At 39.6% G+C, this 18,012-nt stretch overlaps 1 protein-coding gene across 1 annotated transcript in view; it reads left to right on the top strand.

Moving 5' to 3' along the window:
• CNTNAP5 (contactin associated protein family member 5) overlaps positions 1 to 18,012 on the top strand; it is a gene marked incomplete at its 5' end in the record, with an annotated part of 853,982 nt that overhangs the window by 674,870 nt on the left and 161,100 nt on the right. The window contains 2 exons of the mRNA XM_004390491.3: positions 5,845 to 6,084; positions 15,283 to 15,507. Of these exons, the coding sequence (XP_004390548.3) occupies positions 5,845 to 6,084; positions 15,283 to 15,507 (465 nt within the window). The remainder of the gene's footprint in view (positions 1 to 5,844; positions 6,085 to 15,282; positions 15,508 to 18,012) is intronic.

Here is an 18,012-nt window from a genome sequence, read left to right on the forward strand (position 1 = left end):
ATTTGCCATTCCCTTTTGTGAGACTCTCCTCTCCTCTAATTTGTAGAGACTATCTGTAAAGCGAAATTAAATATCTCTTTGTGTAATCTTCCTCCCTGCTACCTTTTGGGCTACTTCCTTAACCAAGTGAAATAAGGCCAGTAATAAGCATGCTTAATGGCTCTTGATAGGTATTGCTGAATTATTATTCAAAGGGTTTTTCACAGCATTCATTTCTACCAAAAAAAAAAAAAAAAAAAAAGAACATTTAACGTGTCATTAACTGATTTCAAGTTATCAGCAAGTTATTTCCCAATTTTTTGAGGGAGCTTGGTATTTGGTTGGAGTGCCAAAATTTGTGGTGAGGATGAAATCAGAAAATGCCTATGAAACACATAGACAGTACATGATAAAAAGTAAGAATTTAGTTCGAAGTCACTATTATTGCCATTATTGTACCTTTTGAGCATCTAATCAGTATCAATAGTATTATTAAATGGTGTGAGTTTAGTGATTCCATGACCAAAATGTGACTCTACCTGGTAAAACTCAGCTGGATGCAACACTTAAGAAAATACCATTTTGGAATTAAAGCGTCCATTAGAATTTCCTTCTTGTCCTAAGATTCTGCCAAGTGAAGGGGCGGGATAAAAAGAGAAGATGGTTAATAGCATATTTGTTTCTATTTATCTTGTACATGCTAATTTTGCTGCCACTTTGGAATTGGAAATGCAGGTGGTAAATGCACCGGTATTTCAGTAGGCCAGTGATGTTAGGTAAAGTAGTTCATGCAGAAAACAAGCTGCTCCAAGTTCAAGAAAAATAGTATGTATATGTATGTATATACATATATGAGAGAAAGAAGAAAAGATAGAGAAGTACTGCTGCCCTGGTTATTTTTGTAAAATAGGAGCCCACCTGGCACACTCAATGGTCTTCCAGGAAAGGGGGGCCTCAGCAATGGCTTTCTGTGCGTGTGTGAGAAAGAGAGAGGGCACACGAGAGAGGCTTTTGTGCTTGTGCTCAAGGAAGGCACAAGAATTAAGATGCTTCTCTGAAAGCAATGAACATTTGTCGAACTGACACATGGAGGTTTTCTAAGACAGGCTTAGAATGATGATAGCAAAGTTTTTAAGAGCTGATTCATACTCCGTCCAAGGAAACATCATCATAATGAACACGGCTGATACCAACAGCCAACTGAAGAGTTTCCTACAAAATTGCTTCTAGCTAGGCCAGCCAACCAAGGTGTAAGGCGTCATGAAGAGTGATTTAAAAACCAACAGGACAAAGGCATAGGTGGATACTGTTTGGTGGAAGAAACCATGTAAGAGACCAGAGGAAGAAAGTAAGAGTCACTCACTTGCCTTGTTGGCCCAAATTGTGTAATGTAATAGTTAATTTTAGAATTTTAGGGTGTGTAGCTGTATGCAGTCTTTGAAGGCCCCAGGATCTGAGTTTGACTCCTGACTCTGCCCTTAAAATATGTTTGATTCTTGTCTCTGGCCAAAGCAATCTCTCTGACACTCAATTTTCTCAATTACGTGATGTGAGTAACGTGAAGAATAACTTTCTTCCCACAGAGAAGTCAATGAGGTAATTATAAATATCCTAACATATACCGTCTAAGTGGTTGAAAAATATATATATGTGTATATTTATTTAGAACTACAGACATTATTCTGATTCCCAAAGAGGTTGTAGATTAAATATGATCCTGACAAGTGCCTTTAACCTGCTCTAAGGATAATGTTACGTGTTTTTGTTCTTCCAACTTTACAGTGAACTCTAGATAAGACAAGATACAGACAATCGAAAAACTATATTAGAGCAGTAGTTGAAAATACCTGCATGAGTGAAAAAAGGGACAGGAATGAATGAAGTGAAGTGACCCCAGTGGGGAATGTGGCCAGGTGGTAAACACATGTCCCGTCTAAGAGAAGCTGCCCCCACTGCAACTGCGGCTGACATTTGCCATACAGGGAAGCCAGTTCATTGTCACTGGGACTTCTGATTTTTCAACGGAAGACTAATGAGAATTTTAAAAATATGTTCTGCTTTTTAAACATTAGCAACTAATTAAAAAGTACTGAGTGGGCAGAATAATATGTGACTACGGGATGTGTGCATACAAGTTCAGGTGTGTGTTTATGATTGTGGGTGTGGAGAAGGGAGAGCAGTGGAGCGTGTTGGGGAAGATGCCATACTCGGTACAGACAAACTATGTGGAGAGACTCCCACAGACCCTGGGGCACTGGGAGCAGAAGTAGTTCCCAGTGCCTGGTGCCCTGAAGTCAGGGCAGGGAGTGGGGAGAAGCAAGCTGCAGAAATGAGCGGAGGTCAGATCTTCCAGGGCCATCTCAGCCACGTAAGGAATTTGAGATTGATATTTAGGGCAATGACTAGTTTCTGAAGGTCATCGAATGGGGAATGACAAAATCAAATTTCCATTTTGGTTCATCCTTCTGGCTGCAAAGGGCCGAATAGATGGGAAGAGTCAAAACTGAGGGCAGGAAAACCAGTTGGAAAGTTCTTGCAGGTGTTCAGGTTGGAGTGAGGGCATGGCTCTGGGGCAGAAAGAAGTGGACAGATGCAGAGGTGTCTAGAGGAGCAAATCCACAGGGCTGGTTGAGGGGAGAAGAGTTGTGAGGGAGAAGAAAGATTAATGATGGCAGATGCACTTCTGTATGGTATTCAACTTTCACAGATGGTGTCTCACCTCAGACAACACTCTTCCTACAGTAGGTAACATCAGAGAACGCAGAGCACTGACGAACTGACCGGTGTATGTGTGTGTGTGTGCGCGCGTATGAGTGTGTAGGTCTTTTCAAAAAGTAATCTGTCCTTACTTAAATATTGCTTATCTATAAAGAAGAAAAAGAGGCTAACATCTAGTTTTTCTTCTTCGTAAAGAATAATAATAATAATGATAAAACACAGTTGAAAACTACAATGTAGTTCATTGTGCAATTTAGCTCAGAGCTCATTGTGTTATTCTGCTTTGTCAGCATCAAGGGTTGAAATGAGTCCGTCGTTCTGGGTCATTCTCACCATGCTCTGTTTGTCTCAAACCTCAAGGGGTGCATTTCTACAAGAGAACCCACCCCAGTCACCTTCTTCTGCGTTTATAAACATGTTGACTAAGTCACACACGAGAAAATGTGCAATAGATCTTACATTTTTCACCTTTGCTGGAAGGAAAATAAAACTAACAAGATATATGAAGAGTTATTAAAATCCACCATGGGGAGTGACTACTAATTAAGAGGAAAAAATAAAACAAAGCATTTGACTATATAAATCCTCCCCTCTTTATTCTACATAATCTCTAGGAAAGAAATAACGAACCTTCTTCCATGAGATGCTTGTGTTTCTAATTGATTTATCCTGTAGCTAAAAACAAATGTACTCACCAACATTGAGAAGACAGGAGAATGCAATCTGGGTTTGACCTCCTGGCTTGCTTTGGCATCTCTTTATATGAACTGAAAAATGCAATGAAGTCTTATCGTTTCTTCAGAATAAGAGACTAGATGTATCCTTAGGTATGTTCTGTTTCAGACTACGGACGCAGTCAGTGACGACCATACATATATTCATATCTCTGATGGCTGAAGAGATTCAGAGAAGGCAGGACTTGCCTCCCCTCACTCCTGTGACCCCCATTTCCAATTATTTCCTTCCCATTCTGCTAGGCTGACAGATGCCAGAAATTCTTTACGTCACCTATTAATTTCTTTGACTGGCAGTTTTGTTTCTTATTTAATATCTATAATCCCCATCTGAGGTGACACATTTGGGATTCATTTCTAGATCTACATTTGTGAGCACGTATATTTATCTGATCATTTGCTAGGCCAAGACTAAGGTTTTGGCAGGAGACCCTGGATGGTGCAAATGGTTAACATACTGGACTGCTAACGGAAAGGTTGGCGGTTTGAGTCCACCTAGAGGCACCTCGGAAGAAAGAACTAGTGATCTCCTTCCAAACAATGAGCCATTGAAGACCCTATGGACCACAGTTCTATTCTGACACATGTGGGATGGCCATGAGCCTAAGGCTGCTTGACAGCAACTGATTTTTTAGAAATGAATGAAGCCCAGTTAGGAGAGACTAAGGATGAAAAAAAAAAGTCAAGTCGGTCCTACTCTTAGTGTTTTCCCACAGCCCTTCACCTCCTCTCCATTAGTACACCTTACAGACTTGTAAAACCGAGATGTGTCCTCCCCTTAGCCATGTGTGTCAGACTTAAGCCCAAGGTGTTGGATTTGGAATTGAACTTGTGTTCTTTAAGGGCAGCCTGGACTTCTGCCTTCTCTTGGATCTCCCAGAATTCTCAGCACCAAATAAATATCTGTTGATGGGATTTAACTTAATGCCCTGGCTTATTGTCTATCAATACACATTTTTTTGATATAAGAGGGTTAGACTGGTAGAACTCTGGAGTTCCAACTCTAGCAAAACACTCTGACACTTAGGTTTGCCCTATTCTTGAATAATTCCCAAAGAACATTGCAGATATTTCTGAAAACTTCAAGATGTACCCTCAGGAAAAAGTTGGGCTACAATCCTATTCCTTATTCCAGAGAAAAAATTTGTCTTCCAGATAATAACTTGAGGTGACTCTAAAATCAATCAGCACATATTTATTAAGGGCCTAGCCCTGGTGACGCAGTCATTAAGAACTCGGTTGCTAACCAGAAGTCGGCAGTTCGAATCCATGAGCCGCTCCTTGGAAACCCTGTGGGGCAGTTCTACCCTGTCCTCAGGGTCACTATGAGTCAGAATCAACTCAAAGGCAAAAGATTTGTTTGTTTGTTTTTGGTATTAGGCATTGTGAGGGCTCAAGAGAAGGGTATGTAAATAGTAGTGATTGTCTAATCAGGGTTCTCTAGAGAAACAGAACCTGTGATATATAAACGTATATATATTTATTTATTTAATATATAAATACAAACCTGAATAACTCTCTCTCTATATATATATACACATACAAACATATTTATAGGTATATGTATATACGTATATATACATACATACATGTATGTGTGTGTGTGTGTATATATATAGAGAGAGAGAGATTTACCTTGAGGGATTTGCTCACAGGATTGTGCGGGGCTGGCAAGTCCCAAAATCTATAGGTCAGGCTTCCCAAGGCTTGTGTCCCAAGATCCATAGGTCAGGCATCATAAAGAGTACAGAGTGGAGAGAGAGAAAGAGTGTGTGTGTTCTGTCATAATATCTATTTACAGACTAGAGGTAGAACACATTCTAAGGAAACTCCCTTTTCAACTGATTGATTATATTACATGAGATTAATATTGTGGAAGATGATTACATTAGATTGCATTGTGGAACAGCAACTAGTCTAGTGTTTGACCAAACACTGGGGACCACAGCCTAGCCAAGTTGACGCATAAGAGAAAGCATCGCGTTGAGTATGCACTGTTTTCCATGGTCTTAACCAATTCTTACCCTGAACATACAGAATAAGCTTGAGGCAGCTGTCGGTGCCTTCTGCTTCAGAAGACAGTTAGCTGTAGACTGTGAAAGAATACATTTTATTTAGTAAAAGTAAAATGTCCGCATAAAGTTTTATAGGATTCCACAAGAACTTTAGTTTTTCTTTTTTATTGTTGTTGTTGTCTTTTTTTTTTTTTTTTTTTTTTTTTTTTTTGTGGGGAGGGGTTGGGATTCCAGACTAGACAAACATGCATTTTTTTTCAGACTTTTTGTATTCCAAGTTCCTACTGAAAAGTTCAACAAAAGAATAATAGTTAACTGTTACAGCTGCCTACATTAAGCCTGAAATAGTTGATTCCCATGATACCTTATATTCTTTTTCTTTATTTTCCGCCTTTTAGGAGGAACATCGTCAAGACAGAAAGGCTTCCTAGGATGCATTCGCTCCCTACACTTGAATGGGCAGAAACTGGACCTTGAGGAGAGGGCAAAGGTCACCTCTGGAGTCCGGCCAGGCTGTCCTGGCCATTGTAGCAGTTATGGCAGTACCTGTCACAACGGGGGCAAATGTGTGGAGAAGCACAGTGGCTACTTCTGTGATTGCACCAACTCACCATATGAAGGACCCTTTTGCAAAAAAGGTACAGAGGCCCTCTCACTTCCCCTGTTCAGTTTTGGGGCACCCACAGGTCTCAGCCAGGTCACAGACAGCCATGCCCATAGATATCCCTCCAACTTCCCATGCTCTGCCCCTTCACCTCTCCAGGGGTCATCATTCATAGATGCTTCATTGGTACCTACCACGGAGACATGTTTTGAGGATAAAGTTATATAAAAGATGAAAATAAATAAATAAAAAGCAATTCTTAGATTCTGACCATTTGCCTCCCTTGATTTCCCTCTGTTCAGAGAATCTGCACAGCTCCTCAACATAATTCGATATATTGTTTATCATTGTGCGTGTACACTGGCGATGCAACTGAACTGAACTGAAAATACTGAGAAAATATGTATCCATGACCGAGGAGCCAGTTGAGTGTTGTACCAGCCAGTTTGTTGGTGACACACTAATCCTTCTACTTCCATTTCCTAAATCCACAGTGTAGTGAAGAAATCATAGACTCTAGCCCTGGAGGGGACTTAGAGATTCTCTGTTGCTGTTGAGTCAATAAGCCATCTTAAAGAATTTTTGCGATAAGTATATAGGTACATTAGTATAAAAACACACTGAGTATTTATTGTAATCTCTATATTCTATAGGTGAGTTGACTGAGGTCCAAGGCTTTCAATTCCTTGCCTATATGTTCACGTTTGGTTACTCATGTGGCTAGGCCTGGAATACAGGAGTCAAAATTCCTATCATGGTGCTCTTTTTGGGCCCCCATCCAATCTTATGAATGCATTGCGTTGACAAAAGTTATTAAAGATGGATACACACCTTCGACAAGGAATGGTGGTCATGGTGTGAAGTCTCCGGATAAATTCAAGATAACTCTCCCGTTGCAATCAAGTCCATTCTGACTCTCAGCAACTCCATGGGACAGAGTAAAACTGCCCCAGGGGTTTCCAAGGCTGTAATCTTTATGGAAGCAGACTGCCACATCTTTCTTCCATGGAGTGACTGGTGGTTTCGAACCACTGACCTTTTGGTTAGCAGCTGAGCATTTAACCTCTGTGCCACCAGGGCTCCTTAAGATAATTATAGATACCACTGAAATCTCATTTTTTATATAAATACTTAGTAGTTTTTCAAACATAAGGACAAAGAGTTGGTCTACTCTCAATCTTTGCAATATGCTTAAGTTTATTTTATTAATGGAAAAAAAGTTTGTTGAGCCAATAATGTACATAATATTTCAAGAGCAGATTTAAATTATTGAAATAAAATATTTTATTAGCTCTAAAACATTATTTACATATAAGGGACCAATTATAAATAATTCTTATCAATTTATTAAAACACATTTCATAAGCACTGCCAACCAAACAATGTTTTAGTTCGTCCAACTTACTGCTGGAATGTGAAAACAATAGGAAAAAAACAAAACAAAAAAAACAGTATTTGAAGGATTCTATAATTTAAAGTCTTCATTCATTCACACTGGTCTTTGCCCCAATTATTTTGAATTACTTGCTTATTATTACAGGAAATCATTCTGTGCGCCTTGGGAGAGAAGTAATGGTACTAACTTTAGAGCCAACAGCATGTTGGGCCTTGCATGGGACCTTGAAATAAAGCAGGTCTCATCCCAGTAGACTTAGAACGTGAGCTAAGACCAGCAAAGTGTGACCGGGTTTTCACACTGGCGGAGGGTTCTGGGTAACTTGTAACTTCCTCTGAAAAGTTCAGATGTCAACCTTAGAGTGGCCCCATGGCCTAGAAGAGGCACTTTATAGAGTAGACTCTACCAGGCCCAGTAACTAAAGTATACGAGAGTATACAGGATCTATACCTAAGTCTTCTGCTTGGAAAACATGAAGAGTAGACTTCTTGGGATTTCTCCAGGGAGCTTGTTTAAGCATCTCATAGATCTTATTGTTCTAGATTTAGCCCAGTTTTTTCCTGGCTCTTTCCCCTGAAGCAAACCCCATTAATTCTCTTCTGTCTAGGCCACTGTATCTTCTGCCTGCGTATGTTGTCCCTCCTCACTTTTTTTATTTTGTTTTATTTTGGTCTATAAGTTAAATACATAAATGTGTGCTTAGCTTGAAAAGCTTGCTTCATATTTCTCTGTTTCTAAACATGTTTCTCCTTTCTCATATTTGAAAGAAATGATTTTCTTTACATTCAGTCATTGTAATGCCTGTGAGATGTGTCTTTTAACGAAGTTATCTCTGGGAAAAGTGTCATGGGACTGAAATGGAGAGCCACCAGCAACAAGATGGTCCTGAACAAAGGCTGCCCTCTACTGGAGCAGTCTTCCGTGCTATCTTAGAATGTCACAGTATATTTTAGGGAAATGGTGCGCAAATAGCAGAAAGAAAATCTGGCACAGAATTAGGGACACTTGTTCTTTACTAATTCCTGGGCCGGAAACATCATCCGTCAACTCACTTTCTATTTTCAATAATGGCATGACGAAATAATAGTAACAAAATTAACTAGCAATGTTGAGTGCAACGCGTATCAGTTATCCTCAATCAGTACTGCCTAGCACTAATATCTGCATTTAACAAATGAGGACCCTAAGGTTTGCAGAGGCTCATTACCTTGGTAATAAGTGATGGAACTGCGAGGCCATCCAGCATCTTTCTGATTATTCCTTTTTCCTTTTATAACCGTGATCTCATTCTGCACAGGAAGGGGGTCATAGGATGCCATTTCTCCAAATAGGTAGTTTTTGTTTTGTGTGCTTCATTTTACTTTTTATTTTTTTGTTGAGATATCATTCTCATACCATGCAATTCACCATTTTACAGTGTAAACTTGAGTGGCTTTTTGTATAATCACAATGTTGCCTAACCATCGCTGATATCTCATCTCAGAATATTTTCATCCTAAAAAGAAACTCCACGTCCATTAACAGCCGCTTCCCATTGTCCCCTCCCTCTTCAGCCTCTGGCAGACAATAACCTACTTTCTACCTCTATGGATTTGCCTATCCTGGGCATTTCATATAAATGAAATCAGACAGTATGTGGCCTTCGAGGTTGGGTTCCTTTGACTCAGCGTGATGATTTTAAGGTTCATCCATGTTGTAACATTTTTTTAATACTTCATTTGTTTTATTGCCAAAGAGTATTCTGTTATATGGATGTACCACATTCACCTGTTCATTCATCCACTGACAGACGTTTGAGTTATTTCCATTTTTTTATCTAAGTAATGTTCTGTGAACATTCTTGTACAAGTTTTGTGTGGGTGTATGTTTTTAATTTCTTTCGGTATATGCCTAGGAGTGGTGATTCCATATTTATTTTATTTTGTAAACTTTTGTTTGACCTCACGTGCATGTTTTTCAAAGCGGCTGCAGCACCCACCATTTTACATTCTCATCGGCAATGTGTGAAGGTTCCGATTTCTCCACATCCTTGCCGACACTTGCTAGTGCCTGTCGTTTGGATAATAGCCATCCTAGTCGTATAAGGAGCCCTGGCAGTGTAGTGGTTAAGAGCTCAGCTAATAATCAGAAAGAGTGGCAGAACGAATCTACCAGCCACTCTTTGGAAACCCTATGGGGCAGTTCTACTCTGTCCTATAAGGTCGCTATGAGTCCAGTGGCAATATGTTTGGATTTTTTGGGTAGTAGGTATGAAGTGTTATCTCACTGTGGTTTCAACGTGCATTTTCTTAACGTCTAATGAGGTTGAACATCTTTTTACGTGCTTATTGACAATTTGTATATCTTCTTTGGAGAGATAGCTGTTTAAATCCTTTGTCCAGTTTTTAATAAGTTTGTCTGTTTATTGTTCAGTTGTAAGACTTCTTTGTTTATTCTGAGTACAACTCCCTTGTCAGATATATGATTTTCAGATATTTTCTCTCATTCTATGAGGTTTTTTTTTTTTTCCCCACTTTCTTGTTAGTGTCTTTTGAAGTACAATTTTTTTTTAATTTTGATAAAGTCCAATTTATCTGCAAGTTCTTTTGTTTCTTGCACTTTTGATGTCATAGGTAAGAAACTTGACTGATCCAAGTTTATGAAGATTTTCACCTACGATATCTTCTAAGAGTTTTACAGTTTTAGCGCTTATATTTAGGTCTTTGATCCATTTTGAGTTAATTTTTGTGTATGATGTGAGGAAGGAGTCCGATTTCATTCCTTTGCACGTGGATATCTGGTTGTTCCAGCACCACTTGCTGATGTGTGTCTTTAGTACCCATCTTCATTATCTAAATAATCTGGGTGTGACTCTCCTGATGTTTTCATTTTACTATTTAAAATGTTAAATAATACATGTTTAGTATAGAAAATTTGGAAATCTAGAAAAATAAAAATCCAATGTAATTACTCAGATAAAATCAAAACAAAATTCCAGTTCCCTTTTAGTTCTTTCTTTGCATTTAATATAGCTAGGATCATTATATCAATTACATTTGATATCTTGATTTTCCTTACTTTATTTCATAAGCATTCCTATGTAATTCATAAATATTTGTAAGCATTATTTTGAAGTATTACAATATATTCCATCGATGGAATTGCCTTTGCTTATTTAGTCCATTCTATCATCAAAAGCATTGTAGTTTAGAGGATAATACTCAAGCTCTGGCTCCAGGTTGCCTAAATTCAGATTCTGGCTCATCTACCTTACAATCCCCTGGTTTTCTTGTCTCTAAAATGGCAGCAATGCACTTACCCTTCATAAAAGCATGGGATGAGCATTAAATGCTTCGCAGAGCACTTGGAGTAATGCCCGGCATATAAAGGCTCGCTAAATTCTTGCTCTTATTGTTTTAGAAGTTTGGATTGTTCTAAATTTTGCACATAAATAATACTGTGATGAACACGTGTTGATCGTTTTTCCTTAGTAATAGAATTTCAGTGAACAAAATAGTGTGTACACTTAGGTGCTTTTTACATATTGCCAAATGCCTGTCCAAAAATTCTTTAATAATTTACATTCCTGTTAAAATCTATCTTTTTTTTTACTGTGGAAAAATTCGAATATATGCTGTAGTAAAGAGAAGAGTTTAATGAACCCTCTTGTACCCAGTACGTCACTGGTCTATCAGTTTGTCGTACTGTAGTGGCTTGCATGTTGCTGTGATGCTGGAAGCTTTGCCACCGGTATTTCAGATACCAGCAGGGTCGCCCAGGTGGACAGGCTTCAGTGGAGCTTCCAGGCTAAGACACTCAGTATCTAGCTTCAACAGTTATTGACTCATGACCATTTTTATTTCATCTGTCCTTATTTTCTCTTCTCCTCCTTTATTATATTGAAATGAATTCCATATATCATATCATTTCATCTATAAATATTTCATTATTTATTGTTAAAACATGAAACCAAAAAACCATTGCTATTGAGTCAGTTCTGACTTATAGTGACTCTATAGCACAGAGTAGAACGGTCCCATAGGGTTCCCAAGGCTGTAAATCTTTAGGGAAGCAGACTGCCACATCTTTCTCCCTTGAAGTGGCTGGTTGGTTCAAACTGCTGACCTTTCAGTTTGCAACGGAGCGCTTAACCACTGCACCACCAGGGGTTCTTTGCTAAAATATAAAGACTCATTAAAAGCATATATCCAGAGTATCATTATCATAAGAAAAATAATAAGTTCTTAATATTATGAAATATCCACTTGGTGTTCATATTTCCAATTTTTTCATTTTTTTTTTTTTAGTTTGAGTCTTTCTAAATGAAGTACAACCTGACTGATTTCTAGGTAACCCACTAGCCTACTTATTACCCAACACTGGTCTTTGTGCTTATTCTAATTCTAAATCTCAGGCATTGGTGGTTCAACGGTGGAATTCTTGCCTTCCATGTGGGAGACCTGGCTTCAATTCTTGGCCATTGCACCCCATGCACAGTCACCACCGTCTGTCAGTGGAGGCTTGCATGTCGCTATGATACTGAACAGCTTTGAGCAAAGCTTCCAGTCTAAGACGGAATAGGAAGAAAGACCTGGCAATCTACTTCCAAAAATCAGCCAATGAAAACTCTATGGATCACAATGGTCTGACCCCCAACCCATCACAGTGTAGCTTGCAGCATTTAGTTCCTCTGTGCATGAGGCTGCCATGAGTCGGGCTGACTAGACAGCAGCTAATAACAGTAACAGTTCTAAATCTAATTTAATTACTACTACTGAGATCAGCTATTGTTTATTGAGTTCCTACTATGTACCATATTCTTATGTTTTGTTTTGATTTTTCCCAATCCTTATACCCATCACAACATTGTATTGATCACTATTTAGATTTGAATAACCTGAGGTTGAGTGGGATTTGAGGGCTACAAAGTGGCAGAGCCAGGTTCCAGCTCCAGGTCAATCAGATTTCAAGATTTGGAGACACATACCTGCTCACAAACCATCCTTCTTCCTCGCTACTTCTCTGAGTCCATTCCATCCTTCAAGGCCCAGTAAATGTCAATCTTCTCTTTGAGGTCTTCTCAGGGTACCCTGGCCCAAAGAGACAGTCACCTGCTCTGGCTTCCTCTGGGAACATTGTCTCTGCAGCTCTCACACCACTCCTCAGACATCCATCTACCAGTGTTAGCATTTTAAAGTGTGTGTCCTGTCTTCTCAGAACATAATTAAAACAATTCCCTCCACCAGGTAGGTGTCCAAAGGATTTTCTAATACTTGTATTGTAGCCTGGAGTAGCATGGTAATCATAGATAATTACCTTCAAGTTATGTTTTTCTCTTCTATTTAGCTCAAAGATTTTGGATATTCAGACAACTCAATTTATTTGATTAGCAAGCTTAAACTCTTAAATTACAAGGCTTAAGAGTTCAGGCACATTATTGGATTTATCTTTGTGTTGGAATTGACAATACCTAAAACATTTAAAATAAATAAAACCGGGGTGGGAGGAGAAGGGGAGACAGACATTTGTTTTGATTTTTCTAGTTACAAAAGTGCTTTTTTTAAAAATATTTCTTGTCCTAAGTATAAAAAAAGTAATATATATGCTCCTATCTAATACTCTATTCATAACAGAATGCCCTGAATTAGATTTACATTTGAATACACACACACACATCAAATAAAAACCATTTATTCTGTTAACTAGGAGATGGTAGCTCAGAATATGGGCCACATGTCACCCAGAAAATTCACTCAAGGAAACTGCTTGAACCAAGTTGATGGTTAACCAGAGTCCTTACTGCCACAAGTTTCTGCTGCATATCTTTATAGTCAGGAGTACTGATGTAGTAAACTGCATGGTAAAAGAAAACACTTTCTCTGAACCTTCAGTAAAAGTGAACTGGTATTCCCAAACTGCTAGGCAACGTGCATGAATATACAACTTTATTTTTTCTGTTGTTGTTGGCACTATTACAGGCTGTTACAGAATTTTCACAAGGTGAAACAAATTTGTAATAGAATTAGGAAGCAAAAGCCATCTTTGATTACATTCTAGGCGCTACCATCTCAATCAAAGAACTTCATGGGGGACTCGGAACATTCCACATATCACTCTGGAAAAAGGGAAATTAAACAAGACAGTACAGGTGGATGTTTGTGGTTCTATTTTTATGGTGGAGGTTTGCTGCCAGATCTAAGCTATGTTTTTCTGTGAAGACACCTTTTCTTCTTATGTAATCATTTTGTAGAGATAAATTTTAATGTAGACGCCAAGAGCAGCCTTGATGGAAAGAAGGGAGTATCTAGGCATTAGAAAGGAAGTCTAGTCAACAAGCGGATATGTTGCATGGAGGCTATTAAAATGGGTTCGGGTTAAATCCCATCTCAACGCCAAGCGTATATAAGTTCAAACTGTGCAGGACAGCTCTATGAAGTCCTTTACACACGGCTCATCTATCTATATGGGGATACTGATGAGGTAGGTGTTGGGTTTCCCATTCACCACATGGGGACACAGAGTCTCCATGGAGTTGGCTAACTTGCCTGGGATCCTACAGCTAGAATGAAATAAAGTGAGATTTCAGATCCAGTACTGAAGCCAAATCCCGTGCTAGTTCCACTAAGCTGACATTGTAACAGTTGGAATGAGAACATTTTACAGAGAGGGTTGTGTGATTTGCATGCTCCTGCTAATTGAATTTCACCAGTCTGTAGATGCCACCTCTCTCCATGGTAGCAGCAGACCTCCATCCAATTTGTTGTGTTGTTGGAATTGCTTCCCATAGGAAGGTCTATTTGATCAAGCCTGTGTTGTTTTTTGGAATTGTTTACAAATTCCTAAGTATGTAAAAAAATTGAGTCCAGGAGTTGGATACCTCTGCCCTTTCTATGAATTCCTTCTCTTCTGGTTTCATGGGCCCTCACGCTTTACCCAACTCTGTGGAGAATTCCTGCTCTCTCTTCAACGTCCTTCCTACTCTTGGTGATTTAGAATTCATTCACAATCCTCCTGACACGCTAGAAAAACACAAAACAGTACTATTAAGATCCTATTTGGAAAGTAAGATGATCCCAGTAAAATGTCCCTATACTGGTTGTGGGACAACCAACCAGTTGCCATCGAGTCTCTTCCAACTCCTGATGACCTTACGTGTTGCAGAATAGAGCTTCGCTACACAGGAATTTCAAGGCTGTGACCTTTCGGAAGCAGATCACACACGAGGCCTCTAGGTGGGTTGGAACTACGAATCTTTTGGTTAGTGGTTGAGTGCTTACCTGTTGGCAGGGACACTGTATCTTTCTATCTAGAGAAATTAGCCAACACAAGGCAGTCACTCTGCAAATGCATACTGACCTGCACCTAAACTTCAGGATCCAACCCTGAGTGCTCTCCTGTAGCTGCGTAACCTTGTTCAAGGCACTTAACGTTTGTAAGCCTCAAGATTATCATCTTTAGAGAAAAGTGATGGCTCCGACACTGTCAAAATTATTGTGTGGAGCACATTATATAATCTATGTGAAAACTCTCCACATAATGCCTGGTACATAAAACCAAAATCAAACTCATTGCTGTTGAGTAAATCTCAACTCACGGCGACCTCATGTGTTACAGAGTAGAATTGTTTCATAGGGTCTTCTTGGCTGTCATCGTCACACAAGCAGATTGCCAGGCCTTTCTTCTGCAGCACCACTGGATGGGTTTGAACTGCCAACCTTTAGGTTAGTAGCTGAGTTCAAACCTTTGCACCATCCAGGCACCCTGCTGGCACATGGGAGATGATTAACAAGCAGTTACTCTTTTCCAGAATGTTTGACTGAATGTTTCAATGTGTGATTTCCCTCTTATATTTTGCAGAGGTTTCTGCAGTTTTCAAGGCCGGCACTTCAGTTACATACATGTTTCAAGAACCTTACCCTGTGACCAAGAATATAAGCCTCTCGTCCTCAGCTATTTATGTGGATGCAGCTCCATCCAAGGAGAACATTGCGTTTAGCTTTATGACAGCTCAGGCTCCCAGCCTCTTGCTCTACATCAATTCCTCTTCTCAAGACTTCCTGGCGGTCCTGCTCTGCAAAAATGGTGAGTGCTAACAGGGAGACATGAGCTAGCATCCCAGCCTGGACCGGTGGGACTGAGCATACTTTCCAGAACTCTGCATAATTTCAATCTAAATTTGGTCCCACCTGGGCAGCTTATTTCCAGACTTCCAGCCAAAGCCCTGATTATACTTTACCTTTATGGGTTGCAATTGGTATTCAGGGCCAGCCTCAATTCACTGCTGAAGTTTCAGATGCTTTGATTTTAATTTGCCTCAACTGTATAGCAGTAATTCTTTATTACTTATTCTGTGCTGGAATCCATTAAGTGTAAAGGAAAAGATCATAAGCAGACCTGAAATTCAGAAGGATGCTGGTCACATATCTCCTGTCACGTTTGCTGCAGTCCTCTTTACCAAGGACTGTTACAACAACTTGCATAAGTGCAGACTGTATCAATGCAAGTTGATGGTCTAAGTTTTGAAAAGTAGTGTATGTGAGTCATAACCTTGTCAGGGAGCATCAGGCTCTGAAAAGGATGTGGTTGAAATGGAACATGAGAATATTAGCATGATTAAGGGGCTGGAACTCAGTTCATATGAGGGATTGGAAAGACTTTGTTACGATAGCTGTGAGGAGATGTGGTGTTTTCTTTCTGCACTACTAATTCCATTCTTCAAGGGTGATGACTGTTGTTAGAGTCATGGCCAAGGACGCTATTAGATACAAATCTTATGAGGATGAGATAATTATTATACCAAGTACAGAGAGCAAAAACATGAACAGCCCTGCAGAATGGTCTCAGTGAATACAGCCCTGTGACTGAGATGACTTTCCTTCTCTTGGAATTTGCCGGTATCATGAGATGAATCTGACTTCAGAACCACCTTGCTCAGCTCACACAGTTAAGTTTCCATGTGGGCTGTGGTGGAGCGTAGCAGAGAGGAAGCCTGAGATATATGGCATAAAATGTGACCTCTCTACTTAAGGGAGGGAACTAAAGATATTTTTCTTGCTATATAAGGTCGCTATGAGTCGGAATCTACTCAACGGCAATGGGTTTGTTTTTTTTGGTTTATATTTTGTCTTGGGTTTATTCTTCTTTACTTCATCTTGCTATCAGACTATTTATAACGTTGAAAGTACAGAATGGTGTGTACTTTTTAAAATGAGGATCAAAACCGATGAGCCTGTGGGTTGAATCAATAATAATAACAATGGTAAACATTATGTTGCAGGCCTTGTTCTAAGAGCAACATTGAAGGGAAGAAAGACAGAGAGACAGAAGGGGAGAGAGTGAGAGACTAGGATGATGGTTGGTCATTCCAAGCCCATTCAGTCTTGAAGAGTGTACAAGAGAGTGGGAAAGCTTGATGGGTTATTAGAAAGCTTCATATTTATCAGCTGACCTTTTATCGTTAGGAGCATTATAACACCATGTCAGTTCTTAAACCTTGAGATTAAAAGGGTTAACAGAGACCAGCCAGCTAATTCATGATCCAGCAGGGACCAGAACCCAATCTCCTGATAATTAGCTTACCAGTCTTTCTTCTGAACTCTATCATCCTATGATGTGAGGTTGCTGGACTATGAGATGGTTACGGAGCAGTGAGATGCAGGATCTCCCCAACGCATCTTTAGGATATGTCCCCGCAGGTACATTTGTACCTGAGATGCTGTGCCTCTGAAAACACAGCTGCCATAAATGCTACTTTCTCTATGCCGAGCACTATTCTAAGCAGTTCATGAAGTATGAATCCTCACAGCAATTCTGCGTGGTTGGTGGTATTAACATACCAGTTTTTTACAGTTGTAAAAACTGAGGCATACAGATGTTAAATAACTTGTTCAAGATCTTACAGTGAGTAAGGAGCAGAGCTGGGGTTAAACATTCTCCTCCTCCAGTTTGGGAGCCTATTCTGTGTTCTCAGTCACAATGTCTAACCTAAATGTGTTCGAACTACATAATGTTTTAAATAAACATGAATTTATTTAAGTAGGAAGGCATTCTTAAATTCTACCCTGTCCCCTATTTTCTTACACTCTGAAGCCTTACTTTATTGAAAGCTTTTCCTGACATCAGAGATATTTGGATATTTTAAACCCTGGCTAAATGCAGAAAGCCGGGAGACACTTCTGCCTTGTGGGTTTGTTTATTTAGGTCTCTGAGTAAGTGTGAATGGGCAGTTCTTGCAGCTCTAGTTAACTCCCAGGAGGTGGGTGTCCACACCCTGGCTAGTAACAGAGTACCTACTTCACTCAGACCCAGAGCATCCCTTCTGCACCTGACTTGAGGGACCCTTCACTTGCAGTTGGCCGTGGTGGAGGACTGAGTGATTTCACATCCTGAGCATTTTCTGCCAACTCCTTGTACCACAGAGATAAAACTAGGGTATATGTTCACTCATTCATTCTTGCATTCACTTCTAATTACTAGTCATGCTGCATAGCATCAGGGACTGGAAGTGAACAAAGATAAGCAATGCCTGTCTAAAGATGATAAGGAAAGAGAGACTCAAAAACTACCTGCAACTATTTTAAGGACAGT

Source organism: Trichechus manatus, unplaced genomic scaffold (genome assembly GCF_000243295.1).
Source record: "Trichechus manatus latirostris isolate Lorelei unplaced genomic scaffold, TriManLat1.0 scaffold00303, whole genome shotgun sequence".
In the NCBI taxonomy this organism is placed as follows: Eukaryota; Metazoa; Chordata; class Mammalia; order Sirenia; family Trichechidae; genus Trichechus; species Trichechus manatus.